General features: G+C 45.1%; 1 protein-coding gene across 1 annotated transcript in view; it reads right to left on the bottom strand.

Moving 5' to 3' along the window:
- The window catches only part of LOC138356021 (midasin-like), a 139497-nt gene that overhangs the window by 99119 nt on the left and 14949 nt on the right, over positions 1 to 25429 (bottom strand). The window contains 6 exon segments of the mRNA XM_069311574.1: positions 1725 to 1833; positions 4627 to 4728; positions 7916 to 8092; positions 14657 to 14897; positions 18953 to 19195; positions 24965 to 25197. Coding sequence (XP_069167675.1) covers positions 1725 to 1833; positions 4627 to 4728; positions 7916 to 8092; positions 14657 to 14897; positions 18953 to 19195; positions 24965 to 25197 — 1105 coding nt within the window.

Here is a 25429-nt window from a genome sequence, read left to right as displayed (position 1 = left end):
ATTTTGCTACACTGATTTTTTATTTAAATTATTAAATTTTATAAATTCTTGTTTTTCTTGGCAAAGAAACTGGAAAATTCGCACAAATAAAAAATTTAGTTTTTGGCTATGAAAACTAAATACACTCAGATTGAGTTCTAGCCTTTTCTTTTTTCAATCAATTTGTATCCTTTCTGAAATGCTGGCCACCTCTGGTGAAGTGACATTGTGAGATGGCTAAAAGGTGCTATTGTGGGAACCCTTCTCAAAATTCAAGTGATGAATCTAATGTGATGTCCTTTTCATATTGGGACCTATTCTCTTCTTGCCAATGGGTTAGGGAGATTTGCTGAGCCAGCATATGAATGAAGATAAATAAGGGCAGTCATGGACTCTGGATGACATGGGCAGCCACCTGGTGAAGGCGAGTGCAACATTGTGTGATGGCAATGATTGTTGCCTCGTTTCTTTTGGGTACCTAATTTTCTTCAAGCAGTTGCTTGTGTTGGTATTATTTTGGTTTCTGGCAATATTTACATACTAAATGATACCCAAGCTATCCTCACTTTATAGAGCCAAATTTTGATCCTTGCTCCCAGGAGGTTATCTTGAGATGATAGTTCCCACCGCCCAGTACTCGACCAGGACTCCTTTTTGTTACACATCCCCAGGAAGCAGCTCGTAGCAGCTGTCTAACTCCCAGGTGCCTATTTACTGCTAGGTAGCAGGGGCATTAGGGAAAAAGAAACTCTGCCCAATTGTTGACCAAACCAAACACTAGAAAGTAAAGGGACGACGACGTTTTGGTCCGTCCTGGACCATTTTCAAGGCAATTGTGATGAGGGAAGGAGGCGAAGGCAATAAAGAGGCAAGAGAGAGGGGTGGAGAAGAAAATCTTAAGAGGCAGAAATCCCTAACATGACAGAAGAGAGCATTGTTTGTGTTTGCAGACTTGACACTTCTCTTGTGTTCTTTACGTCTGTCATCCTCTCTTCTGTCATGTAAAGGATTCTAATCATCTTTCCTGCCTCTACTCTACACAGACGCCGTCTTGTTGAATCGGCTCTAATACACAACATACCCAACATGAACTAGAGTCCTGGCTTTGTTGCTGTTGACTCTTCCCTTTCACAGTATATACTCAAATGCTCTAAGCTTTCTAACAAACATGACCTAACATAAGCTTACCTTTCCATTTATCTATCTTTCTTTCTCTTTCATTCTCTTGTTTTCTCTTACGATCCCTTTCTTAATTCCTATTACTATCCACTTTATTACACCTTACCTTTTGTACTTTTTGCCTTGCTTTTTCTGCCTCTAAGATTTTCTTCTCATCTCTCTCTCGCCTATTTATTGTCTTCGCCTCCTTCCCTCATCACAATCCACATGAGAATGGTCCACGACGGACCGAAACGTCGTCGTCCCTTTACTTTCTAGTGTGTGGTTTGGTCAACATATTTCAGTCACATTATTGTGACTCCTAGTCTGCTCAGCCCATTTGTTTCTGCCTCCACAGGGAATTGAGCCCAGAACCTCAGGACTACAAATCCGAAGCACTGTCCATTCAGCTGTCAGGCAAGGGCGAGCCTCAAAGGCCCTGTGTGTAATTACCTTAAGTATGGCTTGATTATTGCTTGATTATTGACACTAGGAATCAGTGGTGCAACTCCTACAAAACATCTAAAAAGAAGATTATCCTGATAAACTACAGTATATATTTTTCAAAGTTAAATAAGATTACTCACCTGGAAGAGGTAAAGTTCGTGATTCTAGTAGTGGCACCAAAATGGAAATAACATCCATTGGTGCATAATCTAGGTCTTCAAGCAAAAGCCAGTATCCATTAGTTACTGCCTGAAATAAAATGTCCACATCTGCATAAGTAAGTTCAAACGTCTTATAAAAACTATCTTAAAAAACTCTTTAAAAATTTTTGATACAGTATAATACTTTACATATATTAATCAAGTAATGAATGTATTGAAACACACACACACACACATCAATAAACTGGAAAAGGTGCAAAGGCATGCTACAAAACGGCCTCTGGAAATTAAAAACAAGAGTTACAAGGAGAGGCTAGAAGAGTAGTAGAAGCTAGTAGAAGAAAAAGAGGTGATATGATCCCCGCTTACAAAATAATAAGATGATTCAAACAAATTGACAGAGGAATTCCTGAAAACAGCAACATCAAGAATAAGAGGACACTGGTGTTGAAAGAATATTAGAAAGTTTTTGTTTGCAAACAGAGTGGTAGACAGTTGGAACAAGTGAGAAGGTGGTTGGGCCAAAACTGTCAGTAGTTTCAAACATTATAGACAGAGTACTGGGAAAACGGGACACCAGAGCGCGTAGCTCTCATCCTGTAACTACACTTAGGTAGTTACATTCATTCTATCTGATATAATCTAGAACAGAATGGCAAAATTTAAATAGTTGATAAATTTGATTTTAAGACAGAGACACTATGGAAACATAGAAAATTCTTTAATGAATTTAATTGCAAAGACTTGTTGCTAGGCAAGGAAATAAATGAGATGTATGCCAAATTCTGTGAACTATACGATGAATGTACAAAAACCAGCGTTGAATGTAATGAAACGCCATTTTCTAGATGAGCCCCAGAGGCTTCTTGCAGTGGGGTAGAAATAGCCTAAGCTACTCCATCCATTTGTGATGTATTTCCTTCTTGTCTCAATAAACATACTTGAACTTGAGGCTTCTTGGAGCTATCGGGTTAATATGCGAATCATTAGACCCCCCTCAGAGAGACGCAGGAAGTAATGGCCCTGGAAAACCCTGGGGGTTTTCCTTATTTGCCATCGACTGGGGTTAGGCACCTAGAAAGGTAGGCATAACAAAACAAGACCCCACATGGTAATAAAATTGTAACTGAAAAACGAACAGAGGGGCAGAACTCCCTACCAATCCCAAGGAAACAAGCAAACGTTACACTGCATCACCGCATCGCTCATCTGCGCAGCAGAGCCCTGGACCCCCCCCCCCCCCCCCCCCCCCCCCCCCCGCACCCCCAGCCATTCCAGTTCGAAGGCTAAGGATCAACCACAAAAAACGGCGACCAGATGGGAGGGAGGGAGGGTTCTTAGGGAGCCTCTGGGGCTCACCCAGAAAATGGCGTTTCATTACATTCAACGCTGGTTCTCTGTGGAAAACCCATTCAGCTCCCTGGAGCTATATAACTAAAGATATGGAAAAGAGGGACTTACCAAGGAGCTGGCCGCCACACACTCCTCAACGCGAAGCCATGACAACTGGCTGCAACCTAAAGTAACACAAGAATGCCCAGGAGCAGGAAAGTTAATCAAATACTGGGCGACCAGGACCCTGTTTGACCTCCAAAATCCGCTTGCCCGAATCTTCCAGATGTCATGGGCACGATAAACCAGATCAACCCAAAGCACATCCCTGGCCATAGAAGCAGAAGAGCGCAGGTAACGCCGAAGAGCCGCAACTGGACAAGACATGATGCACCCCCGGTCTGACCAACCAAGCATCAATAGACCAAGAACGCCTACGGAAAGCAGCAGTCTCCTTCTTCGCCAGAAAAGAAGGAGACGGCTGGAAATGAACAAACCAACCACCAGAACCGAAGGAGCAGAAACCCCTGCGCTGGAGGAGAGCATGAAGCTTCCCAACCCCCCAGAGGCCAATGCCAACAAGAAAAAGAGCCTTAGAAAAATAATCCTGAACTGAAGGAGCCACCACAAACCGATGAGAAGATAGAAAAGAGAACACCAGGTTCAATGACTAGGACAGCTCAGGCGGCACATGAGCAGGCCGGAGGTGAAACAACGCACGAGAAAGCTTGCAGAACGGAGCAGAAGTGACATACACCCTGAACGTAGAGTGGATTAGAGATCCACCAGGGCTCACACAGAAATTTGCATTTCATTACAATTAATGGTGGTTTTCTGGGAATAGCTCTTTGTGACTCCTTGTTGCTAACTACCCACAAGTTCCAGTGCACCCTCAACAAAACCAAAGAATGCCCCCAGCCAAGGACCCAAACAGAATAATCAAAGATCCGTAATTAATCCAAAGTGAGGCTCTCTATACCGGTGGCCAGGCCTCTCAGCGGGGAAGTCCTGAACACAACTAGATAAAGTAACTCTCACTGTGCAAGAGTAGCATTACTCGGTATCCAAAGAAGAAAAGCCTAAGCCTGTGCTGATTTTCTGAAGGCTTTTTCCAGTGGGGTGGCAAGTTGTTATCCATTCCCCCCGTGCCTCTGTGAGGGGGGAACAGATTCTGGCTCTGGTCTCTGGAAGGCCATACCGAACTTCTGAAACTGACTTAACTTTTTAGTATGGAGCAATCTCAATAAGACAGCACAATGGAGCTACCGGGAAGGCTCTCTCCAGACAAGATAACGTTTTTCCAACAATGCTATTCACATACATTTGCAATGTTTTCTAAATAAAATAATAAAATTAATATTTTTAATAAATCATTTCACTTAAAAAACCTAGGCTGTGAATGTGCAGGGCCCCACCAAAACTGTTCCCAATTGGGCCCCACATCACCAAAGGCCAACCCTGACTAGGAGCATGCCAAAGAAGGATGAACAGGCTACACTTAAAGGAAATAATAACAAAAAGCTGTACATCAAATATACAGAAGAAATACCTGAGTGAGCGAGCCTGGTCTCCAGATAAACTCTCCAGGAGTTGGTGTACAGCAGTAAGTGCCGAGGAGAGTCTTACTGTCTGTCTGATCTCCAAGTTGTACCTGCACAAATGCAGCAGAAATTATATGTACTTCATATCCTCATAGTCAAATACCAAGGACTAATTGAAATGATGACTCATTACTAACCTAGAAAGAGTATGTTTAAATCACATCAAGAAATGTAACTCGTGTACTGTACTCATATCAGGACATGAGAACAGTACAAGAACCTCAATGATTACAGGGTGCAGTAATGAAATGGCGGATCATTTTAAAGAGCTGTGTAAAAAGTGAGTAGAGGCTGGTGTAGTGAGAAGAGGATATGAAGTCCATTATCAAGTCGATCAAGACAATCGACTTGATAATGGTCCAGGACGGACCGAAAAGTCATCGTCTCCTCATCTTCTGGTGCTCCTTCTCACATAATCATCATATCTTCAGCCACGTTATTGTCGCATCGCCTGTGATTAGAGTATGGTGCAGCAAGTAGTCTGATGTAGCGAGTAGAGGCTGGTGCAGTGAGTACAGGTTGGTGTAGCAAGCACTGGCTTGTATTGAGTACAGGCTACACCAGCTCTTGTTCAAATGACACATCGAGATCAGCCTTCATAGCTATGTTGACTAGGCTGTGTTGGTATACCTTATAAAGCGAATAGAGCGTATACCCGAAACACTACGTGTACTAGTGGCTGTACAAGAATGTAAGAACTCTGGTATAAATAATAAATAAAATAAAATAAAATCTGGCAGTGCATGGGTGTCCTGCTTGATTAGTCTCTCAGGCCCTGGTAATTCTCTTGTAGATTTCGGTGTGGCCTATGGACATTCTCTCCACACCCGCTCTTGCCCTATGCAAGTTTGAGGGCTGTTCATTATCTGTGCTAAGGGAAGACAATCGTTCTTTCTGTCTTCACGGTGCTATGCTACCTGTTTCGTCGGTAACACCTACGACCTGGGATCCTGTGGGGCTTGCTCTCCCTAAGTGGCTCTTCACTGACTCTCCCGATAGAGTTCAAGTGTATCTGGCAGCGACCACTTTATTGGTTCATTGCACCTGCCTTCAGCAGTCTTGGCTTTGTGCCCGGTTGGATGCCCTGGAACTGGCTTGTCTTTCTTTTAGGGACCTGGAATTGGAAGTATTGTTGAATTCCATTTTGCTTTCATCTGTGCCTCCTCTTCCTTTCCCTTCGGGTGTGGTGTGCCCTGCTTCTGTTGTTACCCCCCCCCCAAACCCACTGCTTCCAGCTCCAAAATGTCCAAGGGTTTTGGAGTTGGAGCAAGGTTTAGCTCAGAATCTGGCTTGGCCTTCTCTGGGGGTGGCTCCTTCCACTTCAGGCATAGAGGGAGTTAAGCCACTTAGTCCTGTCGTGACTTTGCAGTTTTCTTCCTTCTAGCCAACCCCCCCTTCCTCTGAAGCCTTTGTTGGAATCTGCTTTCTTATCACAGGCAGTGGGTGTTGATTCTGGCTCTGTCCTGGAGTCTTCTTTTTTGGTTTCCAGGGCTTGGGTGGAGTTGGATAGGGCCCTTGTGTTCCCTTGGACCCTGCCTGGTCTTTCAGACTGTATGACGAAGGTCTTTTGCTTCTGGGAGAGGGATTTCTTATCCCTTATCTTATCCTATTACAATTTTTATCTTAATATGGCTTCCCCTTTTCTTCTCCACATGCCCTATGGTGCATTCAATGCATTCTTCTGGAGATTTCCTTCCTCTCGGTCTCCGGTGGTTAGGGCGGATCATTTTAAACAGCTGTGTAACCAAAAGCCTGCCTCTGTGATGGACCCCTGCCTTTTCTGAGTTTGGGTCTTTCTTACCATACTGGATTTGCTATGATGTCCCAGAGTCTTCCTGGCTAGCAAACAATACTTTTTTTTTTTTTCTCCGAGATTAGTGCAGATTTTGTTGTTCCCACACGCTCAATTGGCTAGAGGTTTTGACCGTTTCAGGTGATTTTGGGCAGCTTTTCTTTTGAGGCGATCAATGACTGTGTCTGCTCCCAAGGGCAGTATCTGCTCCTACTCTTTTGCAGAACATAGGGTTGATGCAGCTCCATGACCTGTTGCCTTTGCTAACATAGATTCATATGAATAACTTGCTAACTCACTAACAGATGGTTACGATCACACATTTTCTGGTTCTCGTGGAGCTTTATACCGACTGGCTCCATGAGGATCTTGATACGCTTAGCTCTGGGTCAGGCGTGGGTGCCTTGTTGCCCACCATGGTGCCATTAGCAGCTATGCCCAATCTGTGTGATCCCATGCTCCGGAAGGTAGAGGCCATGTTCTAGTCTGCTCATCTCGCACATTGACAAACTATGTTGTTCCAGTCATTGGATTTGGCTTTGTCCTTGGCCTTTTATTCCCTTCCCCCTTTTTGTCACTCCTCTTCCCAGAGGATGTTGTTGCCTAATTTTTGTCTTTGGCAGAAGCTTCATACTGGCCTATTTCACATCTAGGTTTCACTTCAGGGATCTCATCCTTGCCCTTGGAAACTGTCTAGTACGGCTGGGGCTTTACATGCTGCTGGTTGGGCCCTCGTCGGAGCCAGATTTGGGAATACAGTATATTTGGCTGTTGGTTTGCCTTCCATTCATTGGCACCACTCTCATGCTTTGCAGAGGGAGACCAAATATACAAATATTTTTTGTCTAAATGCTAGAGAATTCTTTTCTGAACATGACAAAGTTAAAATGCAAGAAAGAACTTTGAAAATGTAACAAAGAGTATAAATATTTTAAAAGTTGGTCTGAAGTCAGAAGCAAGGTTTAAAGTCAGAGGCAAGCATTTACAGTTTACATGCTTGCATGAGCTCAGAAGCCAGACTGTGAAAATGATTAATTTGCAAAAATAGCTCTTCCTATTTGTTACATCATTGTTTTCTTGACACAAGATAAATAATTCCTTAATGATAGTAAACATAGAATACTGATGTTTCTTTTCTTAGCACTAAAGAATCTGATACAATCTTGGTAGACTCAGCATTATTGAATTAAAAAAGGAGTAAATCTGTCATCAACTTTTTAACAGTTTAAAGTGAAAATTCACATGAAAATCCTCAAAGGTTGGGGCAATGGTTTAATATGAAGTTAAATATATTATATACACTACTTCATCCTGATTCCCTCCTTTCTACTTTTTAATTCCTTAGATCTTTCCAGATCATCTCATCTACCCAAACACTTGTTTTATTTGACTAAATTTGAATATAAAATTAAAAGGACTTTTTAATTTTGTATTTAAATCATTACCTTGATAAGATAGGGAGCTTTAGTCCGCCCAGTAACACAAGCTAAATGTTCCACAAGAGAAGTCTTCCCACTGCCAACAACTCCTTCAACCAAAACAGGCTGACCCTGACACAATGCCAGAGCTACGCTTTCAAGGTTCCGTTCAGTGGAGGGAAGATTCACTAAACACCCTTCCATCTGTAAAAAAAAAATTATAGTGCATTAGACATTAATATAAATGTCTATATCAGTATAAATTTACTGCATGTAAATTACTTGTTGTGAACTTTGGTCGAGTGACGACAGTACGTAGGTGTACACTCTCTCTCACACACACACACACAGACATATAGCATATGTCTATATGCTGTATAGAGTATATAGCAGACAACAAACGGTATAGCAGACAAATGCAAATCAGATCCAGGCCTTTTCTATAAATTCATTAAAAGTAAGCTGCAGGTAAAGGATAATATTCAGAGGTTAAAAATGGGGGACAGATACACAGAAAATGAAAAGGAAATGTGTGAAACAGTAAACGAAAAGTTCCAAAGTGTATTTGTACAAAATGAGATCTTCAGAGAACCAGACACAATAAGAATTCCACAAAACATAGAGTGTATAGAGGTGTCTAGAGATGAAGTGGAAAATATGCTAAAGGAGCTAAGAAAGAATAAAGCAGTAGGCCCAGATGGAGTTTCACCATTGGTTCTGAGAGAATGTGCATCGGAGCTCAGCATTCCACTTCACCTGATCTTTCAGGCATCCCTGTGTACAGGAGTCGTAGCAGATGTGTGGAAACAGGCTAACATAGTTCCAATCTACAAAAGTGGCAGCAGGGAAGACCCCCTCAATTATAAACCTGTATCATTGACTAGTGTAATAGTGAAAGTATTGGAAAAACTAATCAAAACTAAATGGGTAGAACACCTGGAGAGAAATGATATTATATCAGACAGACAGAATGGTTTTCTATCTGGAAGATCCTGTGTATCAAATTTACTCAGTTTCTATGATCGAGCCAGAGATTTTACAGGAAAGAGATGGTTGGGTTGACTGCATCTATCTGGACCTAAAACAGGCTTTCGACAGAGTACCACATAAGAGGTTGTTCTGGAAACTGGAAAATATTGGAGGGGTGACAGGTAAGCTTCTAACATGGATGAAAAATTTCCCGACTGATAGAAAAATGAGGGCAGTGATCAGAGGCAATGTATCGGACTGGAGAAATGTCACAAGTGGAGTACCACAGAGTTCAGTTCTTGCAATTTAATGTTAATAAATGCCATGTTATGGAATGTGGAATAGGAGACCATAGACCCCACGCAACCTATATATTATGTGAGAAATCTTTAAAGAATTCTGATACAGAAAGAGATGGTTCTAGATAGAAAACTATCACCCGAGGACCATATAAAGAACGTTGTGCGAGGAACCTATGCCACGCTTTCTAACTTCAGAATTGCTTTTAAATACATGGATGGCGATATACTAAAGAAATTGTTCACGACTTTTGTTAGGCCAAAGCTAGAATATGCAGCAGTTGTGTGGTGCCCATATCTTAACACTTTCGCTCGGGGATGACGCAGCATTGCGTCATCCGTTTACTGGCGGTAATGCCGGGGATGACGCAGCATTGCGTCATCCACTTTAAAAATTCGCCAAAAATCGGGTTTTTATCCGATTTTTTTGGGACTAATTTTAAAATGCGCGCCGATGTCTTCCCATTTTCTTTGTTGTGCCTAGTGGCCCGCAGGCGGCGCGGCACACGCCGTCGGCCCATTGTTTTTGCTCCACTGTTGTGACCGGTGTTGCCTCCCCTCGCGTCTCAAACGTGTGAACATTTCGGCTATTTTCCGTGGCTATATTTCTTGCTGCGGCTTCAGAAACTATCTACGATTACTCCACGATGGATAGTGATTATGAACAAGGCCCTTCCAGGAAGAAAATTGCGAAAGAAAGGCGTGAAAAGCAGAAGCTGAGTAGTGTACAGGAGAAGTACAAGCATGTGAGACTAACTCCCTCTAAGTTTCAGGCTGTATTTGACGATTTGTCTGGGTCATCTAGTGATGAAACTGATGTTGGTATTGATACTGATGCAAGTAGTGAACATTTAGAAACAGAGACGGCCGATGAGGATTTTGATAGTGATGAAAGTGAGGGCAGTGAGGAGTCTGAGGTCGAGATTGCCACTCGTGCACGGCGTGGTACTGGAGCTCGTGCTAGAGCCAGACGTACCACACGTACCCCAGCACCAACAGATTCTGATGATGGATGGTGTAGTGACAATACTGCACCCTTTGTGGACAATTTTACAGGTACACCAGGCTTGACTGTTCCTGTACCTACCACTGTTCTTGGATTCATTCAACTCTTTCTGACACAAAAATTGCTGAAATATATTGCCTATGAAACAAATTTATATGCTTCCCAAAATAAGGCAGGTACTGGGCAAAGTACAAAGCACAGATGGCAACCAGTGACAGTGAAGGAAATTGCTAGATATATGGGACTGACGATCTTGATGGGTATTTGCCCGTTTCCCGTATTGTACAGGCAATGTTGTTCTTCAATTGGCCCTTATATGCACATATCCATCTGAAGAATTCTATTAGGAACATTTTCATACCTAAATGAGAGCTGTAACATGAAAATTGAGATTACCACCAGGAAATAATACTAAACATATGTGGGCGGGAATTGGGAGTGTAGCGGGAAGGCGTCTGGGCGCTCACTCACGGCTAACGCGTGGCCCGTCTTCAACTCGTCGGCGGTTGGAGCGTGACCAGGTTTTTTATTTTATATGCTAATATTCCTCTAGATAATTCAATTACGAACCCATTGAGACCAAAATGAAAGACCTAGGACGAAAATTGAGGTGACCAGAGTGAAAATAGTGAAAACATTTTATCGCGTTTGCGCGCTCCCGGGTAACTCGTTCGCACTTTCTCTGCTTGCTGCGGGTAATTAGCCGGGCTTTTGGAGTTTATATGCATTTAGTGCTGTAGAGAATTTTATTGCGAACACAATGATACCAAATTTAATCTCGTAGAACGAAAATTGAGGTGACAAAGTTGAAGAGAGTATACACTTTTCGGAATTGACGCGCGCTTCCGTGACACGCTGGGGCCCATATCGCCCTGTCGAGGGGTGGCGCGGGGGGTGCGCGAAAGTGTTAAGAAGCACATCAACAAACTGGAAAAGGTGCAAAGACATGCTACTAAGTGGCTCCCAGAACTGAAGGGCAAGAGCTACGAGGAGAGGTTAGAAGCATTAAATATGCCAAAGCTAGAAGACAGAAGAAAAAGAGGTGATATGATCACTACGTACAAAATAGTAACAGGAATTGATAAAATTGATAGGGAAGATTTCCTGAGACCTGGAACTTCAAGAACAAGGTCATAGATTTAAACTAGCTAAACACAGATGCCAAAGAAATATAAGAAAATTAAGTTTCGCAAACAGAGTAGTAGACGGTTGGAACAAGTTAGTTGAGAAGGTGGTGGAGGCCAAGACCATCAGTAGTCTCAAAGCGTTATATGACAAAGAATGCTAGGAAGACAGGACACCACGAGGGTAGCTCTCATCCTGTAACTACACTTAGGTAATTACACACACACACACATATGAGAAGCTAAAGCAAAATTATAATAAACAATGAATACAAAATTAATAATTTTTAACCTTTAACTACTGGACTGTGCCAACTGAGAAAACTTGGTCGGTGAGAAACTGCGCCAACCGAGAAAACTCTAATTTTTTTGTACCCATTCAAAATGTGCGCACGATTGGTTGTGTACGAAATGAACTTTTAGGACCTCTAGTGAAAGGCAGCCATATTGGAAAAAATTCCCAGAATGCCTTAGGGCTGCTGGCTGGGTTAGTACTGAGTGAGCAACCATGGGTGGCGCACGCGCCTCTGGCTCCCAAACACCTGTCCGACACGGTGTTGAAAGATCACGCGCTGTCGGCGAAATTCGAACCATATTGTTTGAAGAACATAACGGGTCATGATATTGGTGAAGCTAGGCGCAGTAAAAACCTAACACAAAGGTCAGATGCAAGTGATACAGTACCTATGAGGACGATACAGCGAGCATATCCAGTCATAGCTCTGAGCGCCACCCTTGCCCACCCATGGGCAAGGGTGGCGCTTGATGCAGATGCTATCTCCAATTTATATAGATGATACATAGATGAATCGTTTTCTGCATTAAGTGATGATGCATCTCATACAAGTAGCATAGGTGAACAGTGTTAGCAGCTTCCATGATGGTGTTTTACATAGATATTTTCAACAATAGCTGAATCTCTTCCAGATTGACGGACACACTTTGAGGCATGCTGATTCTCTTCCTGTGTGGGACCTTACAAAGCGATCTTTTCAAGACTACCTTACAAATTAATCTTCTATAATCTTTTCAATACTACCTTATGCTTTACAAACTTGGCTACATACCACCTACAAGTACTAAGGCCAAGGGTGTACGGGAGTGCGTTATTTGCAAGCACACAGAACGAAGAAACAGTAAGCAAAAATCTATCTGTACCTGGTGCAACGAGAGCGAAGTTACGCTGTGTACTATGGACTACTTTGTTGATTATTACTGACTTCCGAAGTATTGTGTGTGTAATACAGTGTGTTACTGTGTAAACAGTGTGTGAAACTTTACATATTGTAATTTTATTGGTAATATTGCGACAATAAACATTGTGGACACATTAGTGACATGTATCACAGTTCCATGGAACATTATGAACGTTCTACTGCATATATATTGTAAAGGACACAAATATGCATCATATACGATAAAAAAAAAAAAGCAAATAAAACAGCATTGGAAATACATAGAACAAATAATTGAAAATATATTTGTGGCAACACGCATTGCTTGAATGGCCCGTGCGACCGTGTCTGGGAGCTTCTTGCACAGGCGACCAGTCCCTGATGACATCAGAGCGCACCTTGTCCACGTCCCCCACAGCCACAGTAAGTGGAATTTGGAATATATTTTTACACAGACATGTTCAGGGAAGGGAATTTATCCTTTTACAAATAAAAAAAAGATTTTTGGGGGAATACTTGATTTCATGCGCATAGGGGGAATTTCACAATAAACTCGGCGCATCACAGTGGTTAAGCGGCTCAAAAATCCTACATTATGGTGCAAAAGAATATACCAGTGTTAAACATAATGAAACACCATTTTCTCAGCAAGCCCCAGAGGCTCACTGGAGTAATCAGACTGAAGTTAAGCGTTAATATATATAAGCGTTAAGCAATATATATTAGTCTGGGGCATCAGTCAATTAGAGTCTAGCCTAATGGGGACCACAAGCCAGAACTTGGCCCCCCCTCAGAGAGGCACAGGGAGCCATAGCCTATGGAAACCCCCCATGTGGTTGGAGGCATTCCATGTCTGCCATCGATCGGGGTAAGGCACTAAGAAAGGTAGACATAACAAAACAAACCCCACTTGGTAAGAAAATTGCATATGAAGACCGAGCAGAGATGCAGAACTCCCATAACACCCAAGGAAACAAGCAAACGTCATACACCACTGATGAGCCACTTGTCCACACAGCCCCAGACCCCCCCCCCTCACCCCGGCTACTGACTCACCCCTCCAGTTCAGAGGCTGAGCATCAAAACCAAAATAAACCACCGACTGGAGGTAGGAAGGGAGGGTGCCAGGGAGCCTCTGGGGCTCACCCAGAAAATGGTGTTTCATTACAGTCAACGCTGGTTTTCTGTGGGGAGCCCTGTCTGCTCCATGGAGCTATATAACCAAAGCTAAGTAAAAGATGGTCTTACCCAGGAGGCGACCACCACATGCTCCTCAGTTGAGACAACTCGCAACCTGCAACCCAAAACCACACACGAACGACTAAGACCTGGAATGTTGACCAAGTATCAGGTGGCAAGGACCCTGTTTGACCTCTAAAATCTTCATGCCCGAATGTCACCCTTCTTGAGGTTATCTCAAGATGATTTCGGGGCTTAGCGTACCTGCGGCCCGGTCCTTGACCAGGCCTCCTTTTTGTTACACACACCCCCCAGGAAGCAGCCCGTAGCAGCTGTGTAACTCCCAGGTACCTATTTACTGCTAGGTAACAGGGGCATCAAGGTGAAAGAAACATTTTGCTATTTGTCTCCGTCTCCACCGGGGATCGAACCCGGAACCTCAGAGCTACGAATCCGAAATGCTGTCTACCCAGCTGTCAGGCGCCTGAATACTGGGGCGCTACATGTTTCGTTTGCACCGAAAGCAGCAAACTGACGAACATCATGGGCATGAGGATTGACCGCAGGCTGGCTAGACTTAAGAACCCTGCAGACAACCTGGAAAACCAGAGCCCCGGAACAGGGAACGAGGGAAACTGGATGAACCCAAAGTGAGTCCCCGGGCACTGAGGCCGAGGTGCGCAGATAACAGCGAAGAGCCGCAACTAGGCACAACACATAATGCAACCCCTTGTGGGTCCCGGTAACTAGACACAACACATAATGCAACCCCTCGTGAGCCCCGGTAGGATGAACTCTAATTGACTGATGCCCCAGACTAATATATCGCATATCAGTCCAATAGCTCCAGGGAGCCAATGGGGCTCCCCCATAGAAAACAGCTTAGAAAACTTATTCAATAAAATTACATTTAACAATTTGAATACAGGAGATAATCACAGATGGCAATTGGAGACGTGTAAAGGGAAATGTAGATAATTGGAGGTAATAATATTGTAAAACTTTTAACCTATTACCTGATGTCTTCTATCATACAGTGGAAGAGTCACTCCGCTAACGATGACAGTATGTCGAAACTCTGCACAGCTCTTACTTGGCTCTTCATCACACAACACAGGAGGCAACACTTGGCATGGAATGAGGCCATTTTTTACTGTTAATATTCTGTGAGTCTCCAGTGAAACATATTTTATTATTAGTGATTCTCTCTGGGATTCGCTCATTCTGGATAAAACTGCAATGCAATGGCAAGCCAACCTATGGAAAAAGAAAATGTTATGTATGAGATACAGATTATAAACAAATTTAGCAAATCATTTTAAATTTCAAGAAATTTACCACACTTTATGACTAGACTGTATTGGATCTTTTCCACACACAAACTTCATGCACATTTTTTCACATACAATACTGCAATGTCTTTAATTACTAATTTGGTCTTGAAACAACTTTTAACACTTAAAATAGCTATTATGTGTTGCTTCACAGGAAAAGGTATCTATCACACACACAGGGGTTCAGTTCTTGCATTAGTAATGTAAATAGTCTACATAAACGATCTACCAGAAGGAATACAGGATTATACAAACATGTTTGCGAATGATGCTAAGATACTGGGGAAGATAGGAGACACAGACGATTGTGATGCCCTTCAAATTAATCTAGATAAAATAAGTGCTTAGAGCAATATGTGGCAAATGGTAAGGAATTAAAGTACCCTAATAAAGTACGAGATCTAGGAGTGGTTATGGATAATAAACTGTCACCAAGGAACACGCAAAACATTGTGAGAGGAGCATATGCGTCTCTTTCCAACTTCAGACTTGCTTTTAATTACATGGATGCTGAAATAATAAAGGAACTGTTCATGACTTTTACGAGACCAAAACTGGAATATGTGGCAGTTGTATGGTGCCTTATATCTCAAGAAGCACATGAATAAACTAGAAAAGGTACAAAGGCATGCAACAAAATGGCTTCCGGAACTGAAAAATAAGAGTTACGAGGACAAACTAGAGGCATTAAAAATGCCAAAACTAGAAGATAGAAGAAAGAGGTGATGTGATCACCACTTACAAAATAATAACAAATCTACCAAATTGACAAGAGTTATTTCTGAAACCAGCAACTTTTAGAACAAGAGGACACAGATACAAGTTAAGGAAACAAAGGTGCAAAAAAAAAAATTAGAAAGTTTTCCTTTGCAAAAGATTGGTAGAAGGTTGGAACAAGCTAAAAGAAGGTGGTGGAGGCCAAAACAGTCAGTAGTTTCAAAGCGTTATATGACAAAGAGTACAGGGAGGACGGGATACCATGAGCGTAGCTCTCATCCTGTAACTTAGGTAATTTAAAAAAAAAAGCATTGAATGTAAGGAAAAGCCATTTTCTGGGTGAGACCCGGAAGCTCCCCAGAGCTATATCGGGCTGATGTGTATATGTTAGACCATGGAAACAGTCAATTGATGGAGTTCTAGGCCTACCGGGGATGAGCCAGAACCTGGCCCCCTCAGAGAGGCACGGGCGCAATGGCCAATAGACACGCCCATGTAGTTGGAAGCAGTCTGCGTCTGCTCTCTACCAGATCAGGGACCCAGAAAGGTAGGAATCCTAAAACAAACTACAGCTGGTTATACATTGCAAACTGAAAGCCAAACTAGCAAACAGAACTTCCCAATCAGAAAACAAGCAAACAAGCATAACATCATCACAGCCGGCGCGCAGCTGTCTGCGCAACTCTCCCCTTCCTGAGAGGGTGAAGGGGGGGTCCCAGACCTCCCATGCTGACGACCCAACCCCAGTTCATAGGCTGAATATCAAAACGCGAAGAAACGCCGACCGGAGGGAGGGAGGGTTACCCGAGAGCTTCCGGGTCTCGCCCAGAAAATGGCCGTTCATTACAGTCAAGGCTGGTTTTCTGTGGAGAGCCCCTCCGGGTCACAGGAGCTACTTATCTAAAGATAAAGGGAAAGAGAGACTTACCAGGGACACGGCTGCCACTCGCTCCTCAACTTGAAGTCGAGACAACTGGCTGCCACCTGCGACCCAAGGCTACACATGCCCCAGAAGGGCCTGGAACATTAATGAGGTACCAAGTGGCCAGGACCCTGTTCGACCTCACAAAGCTCTGTGCATGAATGTCAGCCCAGGATATATTACCAAAAACAGCAGCCAAAGCCGGAAACTTACGAACGTCATGGGCATGGGAATAGACAACAGGTTGGCCAAACCGAATAATACTGCGGACGACCTCGAAGATCCACACCCTGGAACAGGGACGAAGAAAAACGTCCCTGTCAACGTCAAACCAAAGCGCACCCTCTGCCACGGAGGCCGTCGCACGCAAGTAACAGTGAAGAGCCACAACCAGACACAAAACACGATGCACCCTGGTCGAACAAATCAAGCATCAACAACCCAAGACCCCTCCGGAAAGCAGCAGTCTCATTCTGCGCCAGAAAAGAAGGAGACTGCTGCAAATGAACAAAATGACCATCAGGACCAAAAGAGCAGAAACCCCTGCACCCGAGGAGAGCATGAAGCTCCCTGACCTGGCTCCCCAGAGGCCAATGCCAACAAGAAAAGAGCCTTAGAAAAATAGTCCTGAGCCGAAGGGGCCACCACAAACCAAGGAGAAGAGAAAAAATAGAGCACTTGTTCCAACGACCAGCACAGCTCATGCAGCGCATGAGCAGGCCGGAGGTGAAACAACGCCCTAGAAAGCTTGCGGAATGGAGCAAGTGACATCCACCCCGAACGTAAGCCAAAGCAGCTCTGTTGACACCGCACGATACAAGGTGACAGTGTTCGGATAGACGAAGAGATACATTTAACCCCACCTCGATCAGTCCAGTCGAAAAACGACCCCGACAGCCTCACAGTTGGAGAAGGGCACCACATAAACCGAGAGACGTCTAAATCACGTCGACGCAAAGAGGTCCACCTCCAGGCACCCGAAAGGTCGGCAGAGCCAAAGGAACAAGGCATCGTCGACCGTCCATTCCGTGGACAGGGGAATGAAACGGGACAGGCTGTCCACCAGGACGTTGGACACCCCCTGGATATGAACCGCAAATGTGAATAGTGAGGGGCAAATGTCACTAGTGAGGGGGCAAATATCACTAGTGAGGGGGGTAAATGTCACTAGTGAGGGGGCAAATATCACTAGTGAGGGTGGGAAAATGTCACTAGTGAGGGTGGGCAAATGTCACTAGTGAGGGGGGGGGGGGCAAATGTCACTAGTGAGGGGGGGCAAATGTCACTAGTGAGGGGGGACAAATGTCACTAGTGAGGGGGGCAAATGTCACTAGTGAGGGGGGGCAAATGTCACTAGTGGGGGACGGGCAAATGTCACTAGTGAGGGGGGGGGCAAATGTCACTAGTGGGGGACGGGCAAATGTCACTATTGGGGGGGGGGCAAATGTCACTAGTGAGGGGGGGGGGCAAATGTCACTAGTGAGGGGGGGGGGGGCAAATGTCACTAGTGAGGGGGACAAATGTCACTAGTGATGGGGGGGCAAATGTCACTAGTGGGGGGGGGGGCAAATGTCACTAGTGGGGGGGGGGGCAAATGTCACTAGTGGGGGGGGGGGGCAAATGTCACTAGTGGGGGGGGGGGCAAATGTCACTAGTGGGGGGGGGGCAAATGTCACTAGTGGGGGGGGGGCAAATGTCACTAGTGAGGGGGGGGGGCAAATGTCACTAGTGAGGGGGGGGGGCAAATGTCACTAGTGAGGGGGGGGGCAAATGTTACTAGTGAGGGGGGGCAAATGTTACTAGTGAGGGGGGGGCAAATGTCACTAGTGAGGGGGGGGCAAATGTCACTAGTGAGGGGGGGGGGCAAATGTCACTAGTGAGGGGGGGGGGCAAATGTCACTAGTGAGGGGGGGGGCAAATGTCACTAGTGAGGGGGGGGGCAAATGTCACTAGTGAGGGGGGGGCAAATGTCACTAGTGAGGGGGGGGCAAATGTCACTAGTGAGGGGGGGGCAAATGTCACTAGTGAGGGGGAGCAAATGTCACTAGTGAGGGGAAAATGTCACTAGTGAGGGGAAAATGTCACTAGTGAAGGGAGGTGGGGAGGGAAGACCACTTAATTATTTTCATTAGCTTTGCATTCTATTGAAAGCTGCACCCCAGGTGTTGCTTAAATTTTTGCAAGTATTATATGTGCTGACTGCATTTTCAAATGGAAAAATATTAAATATACAAGTATGTAATAGACTCAGCAATTCTAGAACAGAAGACATTAAAAATATTTAAATAACTTCCGGTTATAACACAAAAGTTAAGACCAATTCAGGGAATGTTACTTACCACTGTACTTCCTCCGAGTTATGATGTAAATATGATAACAGACATGACCATTTCCAGATGCGTATCAAATCTCCCCCAACATACACCAAAAGATCATAAGTGGCTTGCAATAATTCTTTGTCTGTTGTTTTATGCACCTGCTGCTTTTGTCTCTTAAGCTTCTTTGGTGTTGGCTCATCACATGCGTCATCTTCTGTCTTTTGAAATGGTGCTGGTGCTTCTTGAAAATACTTGAGAACAAATCTGGAAAAATATATATCTAAATTTTATATACTGTACAGTACTAAATATATACAGTCCTCCAACCCACACACAGACACTTTGAACATAGTTCTCATCCTGTAACTACACTTTGGTAATTACATGAACCCACACCAACACTCATATTTGAGGCCTTCTCTCAGGCTACAGTATGATGTGGCAAGGCAAGCTTTAGAACAACTCTTGCTCCAGCATCCTCCTTTTCTGTCTGGCCTTTGGGTCATATCTTTCATGTCAGAGCTCCTTTTGAATCCCCGGCTGATGACCAACACATGTAGTATAAATAAATTAAATAAATTCTGTGTGCATACATACATGTGCACGAACACATGTACACACGATACAGAGGGCTGACAGCTGAGTGGACAGTGCTTCGGATTCATAGTCCTGAAGTTTCGGGTTTGATCCTTGGTGGGTGCGGAAAAAAATGGGCAGTTTCTTTCACCCTGATGCCCCTGTTACCTAGCAGTAAATAGGGGCCTGGGAGTTAGACAACTGTTATGGGCTGCTTCCTGGGAAGGTGGGCAGGGGGGAGGGGCAGCTTTGAAAGTAATGAAAAGCCATTTTCTGGGCGAGACCCAGAGGCTCCTTGGAGCTATCCAAGCTGGTATGTAACTATTAGCTTTCTGGCATCAGTCAAAGTGCATGGAGTTCTTGCCTACCGGGGACCATGAGCCAGAACCTGGCTCCTTTAGAGAGGTGCGAGGAGGAATGGCCTTTAAAAACCCCCGTGTGGTTGGGAGCATTCTATGTCTACCATCGACTGGGTCTGGCACCCAGAATGATAGGCGCCCCAAAACAAACCCCTATTCTGATAAAATATTGCTACTGAAAGACGAATGAGTGAACAGAACTCCCCAACGAAAATTACCAAAGGAGTATGACAGCATCGCGATGCCGCGTCGCTGTCTGTGCAACCCCTCCCCCTCCCTGGGAAGTGGAAGGGGGAGCCCCAGACCGTTGCGCTGGCGACAGGCAACACTAGGCGGGATGTCAAAACACGCAAAAATACCGCCGAGCGGAGGGAGGGATGCCAGCGAGCCTCTGCGTCTCACCCAGAAAATGGCATTTCATTACATTCAACGCTGATTTTCTGAAGGGAGCCCCCTTTGGCTCCCCGGAGTTAACTACCCAAAGACAAAGAAAACACAAAGACTTACCCAGGTGGTGGTCAGTCCTCACTCCTTAACTCGAAGTTGGGACAACTAGCTGCAACCGCAGACCCAATGTAACGCAGGCACTACCACATCCAAGGGCATTGACAAGGTAACATGCGGCCTGGACCCTGTTCGACCTGCAAAAACCCCGTGCCCGAATGTCAACCTAGGACATGTTGCCAAAGACAGCAGCCAAAGCAGCAAACTTACGAACGTCGTGGGAACGAGGATATACTGCAGGCTGGCTAGACTTGATAACCGATAATTAGCAGACGACCTGAGAGACCCAAACCAGGGAACAGGGAAGGAAGGAAACCGGGCCAACATAAAGCGCAAAAATGGAGGAGAGTAGCAATGCGACACAGCACATGATGCACCGCCAGCCTGACCAACCAAGCATCGACAACCCAAGGACCCCTCCAGAAAGCAGCAGTCTCTTTCTTCGCCAGAAAAGAAGGAGACGGCTGCAATCGAATAAACCTACTACCAGAACAGAAGGAGCAGAAGCCCCTGCACCGGAGGAGAGCATGAAGCTCCCTAACCCGACCCCCAGAGGGCAATGCCAACAGGAAAAAAAGAGCATTAGAGAAACAATCCTGAACCAAAGGGGCCACAACAAACCGAGGAGGAGAGAGAAAAGAGAGCACTCGGTCCAAAGACCAGGATGGCTCAGGAGGCGCATGAGCAGGCAGGAGCTGAAACAACACACGAGACAGTGTGCGGAACGGGGCAGAAGTAACATCAACACCGAACACAAGCTGGAGCGGCTTCGCTAGTGCCTCACGATACGAGGCGACAGTATTCAGCATGAGATGACGGTCCTGGAACAACCACAAAAGGAAGGACAAAACAACCCTATCAGAGACCGAAGTACACCATCACCTACACAGTGATAGAAAAAATGGAAGGACCGCAAGGGAACTTCATCTGCCACAGAGATGAAGCACGCAGGTGGGACACCAACAACGAAGCCACCTGCGCCCTATACAAGTGATGATAGACTGGAGACAAATTCCACATGCGAAGATATCCATTGGACCACAGAGCCCCTGTGGGGTTATCTTGAGATGTTGAGGTTATCTCGAGATGATTTCAGGGCTTTAGTGTCCCTGCGGCTCAGTCCTCGACCAGGCCTCCACCCTCAGGAAGCAGCCCGTACCAGCTGACTAACTCCCAGGTACCTATTTACTGCTAGGAAACAGGGGCATCAGGGCGAAAGAAACATTTTGCCCATTTGTCTCCGTCTCCACCGGGGATCGAACCTGGAACCTCAGGAGTACGAATCCAAAACGCTGTCCACCCAGCTGTCAGGGTTTCCTAGGGCCTGTAGCCTTGGTCTCACGCTAAGGAAAGCCCAGGCAGGGTACTGCGAACCGGCGCCCAAAACTACCAAGCAAACTTCTAAAGCTGAACCCCCAGGACGTGTCCACTCACAGGAGCAAAGTAGGGGGTACCACAGAGATGTCTAACAAAAAAAAAAAAAGTATAGATAGAGGGGCAACCAATCAAAGGCAGACCCCCCCCCCCCAAGCAGGGAAACAATAATAAAAGAAAAAACTACAAGAGGGCAACGTACCCAGGCAGAACAAAGCCGGCAGCTACAATAGGTGAAACTAGCTGTGCAGGGCCCTGCACCCCTACCAGAGATGAAAACTACCTCCTACCCAGAGGTAGGAGGGCTAGGGCAACTTCCCCAAGCTACCTAAGGGCAACAAAAACCCCCCAGCTGACTCCAAGGGCGGCCAAGTACCGAGCAGTAAAAGACACAGAGGAGGTAGGCCCCAAGATGACTTGTGAAATGTGGCCCCAAGCCCCAAGGAGAGTACTGACAGGGCACCTAAAGAAGGAAACCCTAGGCACATGCAGACCGAATACCATAGAATATTACTCATAGCTCACACACACCATTTATAAAGACAGACAACGCCACAAGGCACAGGAACTGAAAACAAAAATTGGAGCCAGAGGCACCCAACCAGCCAGTATCACACCAGCCAAGAACTGTCGGTTGAATCGTCGGTGCGAGGGTCTGGGGCTCCCCCTTCCCCCTCCTGGGGAGGAGGGCTGCGCATGGCAACGTGATGGCATCACGTCGCTTGGTAATTTACGATGGGGAGTTCTGTCCACTCGTTCGGCTTTCGGTAGCAATATTTTTACCAGAATAGGGGTTTGTTTTGGGGCGCCTACCTTTCTGGGTGCCAGACCCAGTCGATGGCAGACATAAAATGCTCCCAACCACACGGGGGTTTCAATAGGCCATTGCTCCACGCACCTCTTTGAGGGGGGCCAGGTTCTGGCTCGTGGTCCCCAGTAGGCAAGAACTCCATGAACTTTGATGCCAGAAAGCTAATAGTTACACATCAGCCTGGATAACTCCGGGGAGCCGAAGGGGCTCTCTCCAGGAAAAATTAATTGATTGACAGTTGAGAGGTGGGCCAAAAGAGCCAGAGCTCAACCCCCGCAAGCACAACTAGGTGAACACACACATTGACAAAGGAATTCCTGAAACCTGCAACCTCACGAACAAGAGGTCGCAGCTTCAAGCTAAGGAAGCAAAGGTGCTGATAAAATATTATAAAGTTCTCTTTTTGCAAACAGTTGTAGATGGTTGGAACAAGTTAAGATGGTGGAGGCCAAAACCCTCGGTAATTTCAAAGCGTTATATGACAATGAGTGCTGGGAAGACGGGAAGAGTGCTGGGAAGACGGGAAAAGTGCTGGGAAGACAGGAAAAGTACTGGGAAGACAGGACAAGTGCTGGGAAGACAGGAAAAGTGCTGGGAAGACAGGAAAAGTGCTGGGAAGACAGGAAAAGTGCTGGGAAGACAGGAAAAGTGCTGGGAAGACAGGAAAAGTGCTGGGAAGACAGGAAAAGTGCTGGGAAGACAGGAAAAGTGCTGGGAAGACAGGAAAAGTGCTGGGAAGGCAGGAAAAGTGCTGGGAAGACAGGAAAAGTGCTGGGAAGGCAGGAAAAGTGCTGGGAAGGCAGGAAAAGTGCTGGGAAGGCAGGAAAAGTGCTGGGAAGGCAGGAAAAGTGCTGGGAAGGCAGGAAAAGTGCTGGGAAGGCAGGAAAAGTGCTGGGAAGGCAGGAAAAGTGCTGGGAAGACAGGAAAAGTGCTGGGAAGACAGGAAAAGTGCTGGGAAGACAGGAAAAGTGCTGGGAAGACAGGAAAAGTGCTGGGAAGACAGGAAAAGTGCTGGGAAGACAGGAAAAGTGCTGGGAAGACAGGAAAAGTGCTGGGAAGACAGGAAAAGTGCTGGGAAGACAGGAAAAGTGATGGGAAGACAGGAAAAGTGATGGGAAGACAGGAAAAGTGATGGGAAGACAGGAAAAGTGATGGGAAGACAGGAAAAGTGATGGGAAGACAGGAAAAGTGATGGGAAGACAGGAAAAGTGATGGGAAGACAGGAAAAGTGATGGGAAGACAGGAAAAGTGCTGGGTCATCCTGTAACTACACTTGCTAGTTACACACAACCTAATTCAGAATCACTTTTAATTACTGTGTTTGTGATTAAAAAAATTATCTGAGTGTTTTGGTTAAAAAATTCAATGAAATGTCCAGTGCTTTTAATATCAGCTGATTGATACCTGGTTGATGGGGTTCTGGGAGTTCTTCTACTCCCCAAGCCCGGCCCGAGGCCAGGCTTGACTTGTGAGAGTTTGGTCCACTAGGCTGTTGCTTGGAGCGGCCCGCAGGCCCACATACCCACCACAGCCCGGTTGGTCCGGCACTCTTTGGAGGAATAAATCTAGTTTCCTCTTGAAGATGTCCACGGTTGTTCCGGCAATATTTCTTATGCTCGCTGGGAGGACGCTGAACAACCGCGGACCTCTGATGTTTATACAGCGTTCTTTGATTGTGCCTATGGCATCTCTGCTCTTCACTGGTTCTATTCTGCATTTTCTTCCATATTGTTCACTCCAGTACGTTGTTATTTTACTGTGTAGATTTGGTACTTGGCCCTCCAGTATCTTCCAGGTGTATATTATTTGATATCTCTCTCGTCTTCTTTCTATTGAGCACATTTGGAGGGCTTTGAGACGATCCCAATAATTTAGGTGCTTTATTGCGTCTATGCGTGCCGTATATGTTCTCTGTATTCCCTCTATTTCAGCAATCTCTCCTGCTCTGAAGGGGGAAGTGAGTACTGAGCAGTACTCAAGACGGGACAACACAAGTGACTTGAATAGTACAACCATTGTGATGGGATCCCTGGATTTGAAAGTTCTCGTAATCCATCCTATCATTTTTCTGGCTGTCACAATATTTGCTTGGTTATGCTCCTTAAACGTTAGGTCGTCAGACATTATTATTCCCAAATCCTTTACATGCTGTTTTCCTACTATGGGTACATTTGATTGTGTTTTGTACTCTGTATAATGTTTACAGTCCTCATTTTTACCGTACCTGAGTACCCGGAATTTATCACTGTTAAACATCATGTTCTTTTTTGATGCCCAGTCGAAAACTTTATTAATATCAGCTGTATTTTGATATGGAAAAAAATTCCGGTCTAGCCGCATTCTGACAAAATTAGATCCATTTATGCTGTAGGATACAGTATCTATTGTTTATAAGAAAATTGCACTTACCTGATGGCATCATTGCTGATGGTGACAAGCTTGCTAAGAGCAACACAGAGGGCAAGGTGAAGAGTGTTTCCTCCTCCTGTCTGGAAGGTCTTTACTGATGCAGTCCTAGCCCGTCCCAGGAGCTCGAGAAGCCATGGACGTAAGTGAACACCAACAGTGAGTGTTAGCTGAGGATCTAAGAGAGATTGTCCACAACTCTGAAGTACAAGTTCCCTATCATTTTTGTCCCAGTTCTGCAAGAAGAAACTTTGCAATGAGTTATTACAAAAATTATAAAAATTTAAGATTTTCTACATTAAAAAACACAGCAATGAACTTAATAAAATGCCTCTTTCTGGAGGAGCCCCGGTGGCTCCCCAAGCTATGAACAAATCCACAAGGGCCGTGATGAGGATTCGACTCTGCATCCAAGAGCATCCCAGACGCTGCCTTAATTGACTGAGCTACAACATGAAAAAGAATTGC

The sequence above is a fragment of the Procambarus clarkii genome, chromosome 70 (genome assembly GCF_040958095.1).
Source record: "Procambarus clarkii isolate CNS0578487 chromosome 70, FALCON_Pclarkii_2.0, whole genome shotgun sequence".
Lineage (NCBI taxonomy): Eukaryota > Metazoa > Arthropoda > Malacostraca > Decapoda > Cambaridae > Procambarus > Procambarus clarkii.
Note: the sequence above shows the minus strand (reverse complement) of the source record. Positions and strands in the feature narration are given on the sequence as shown.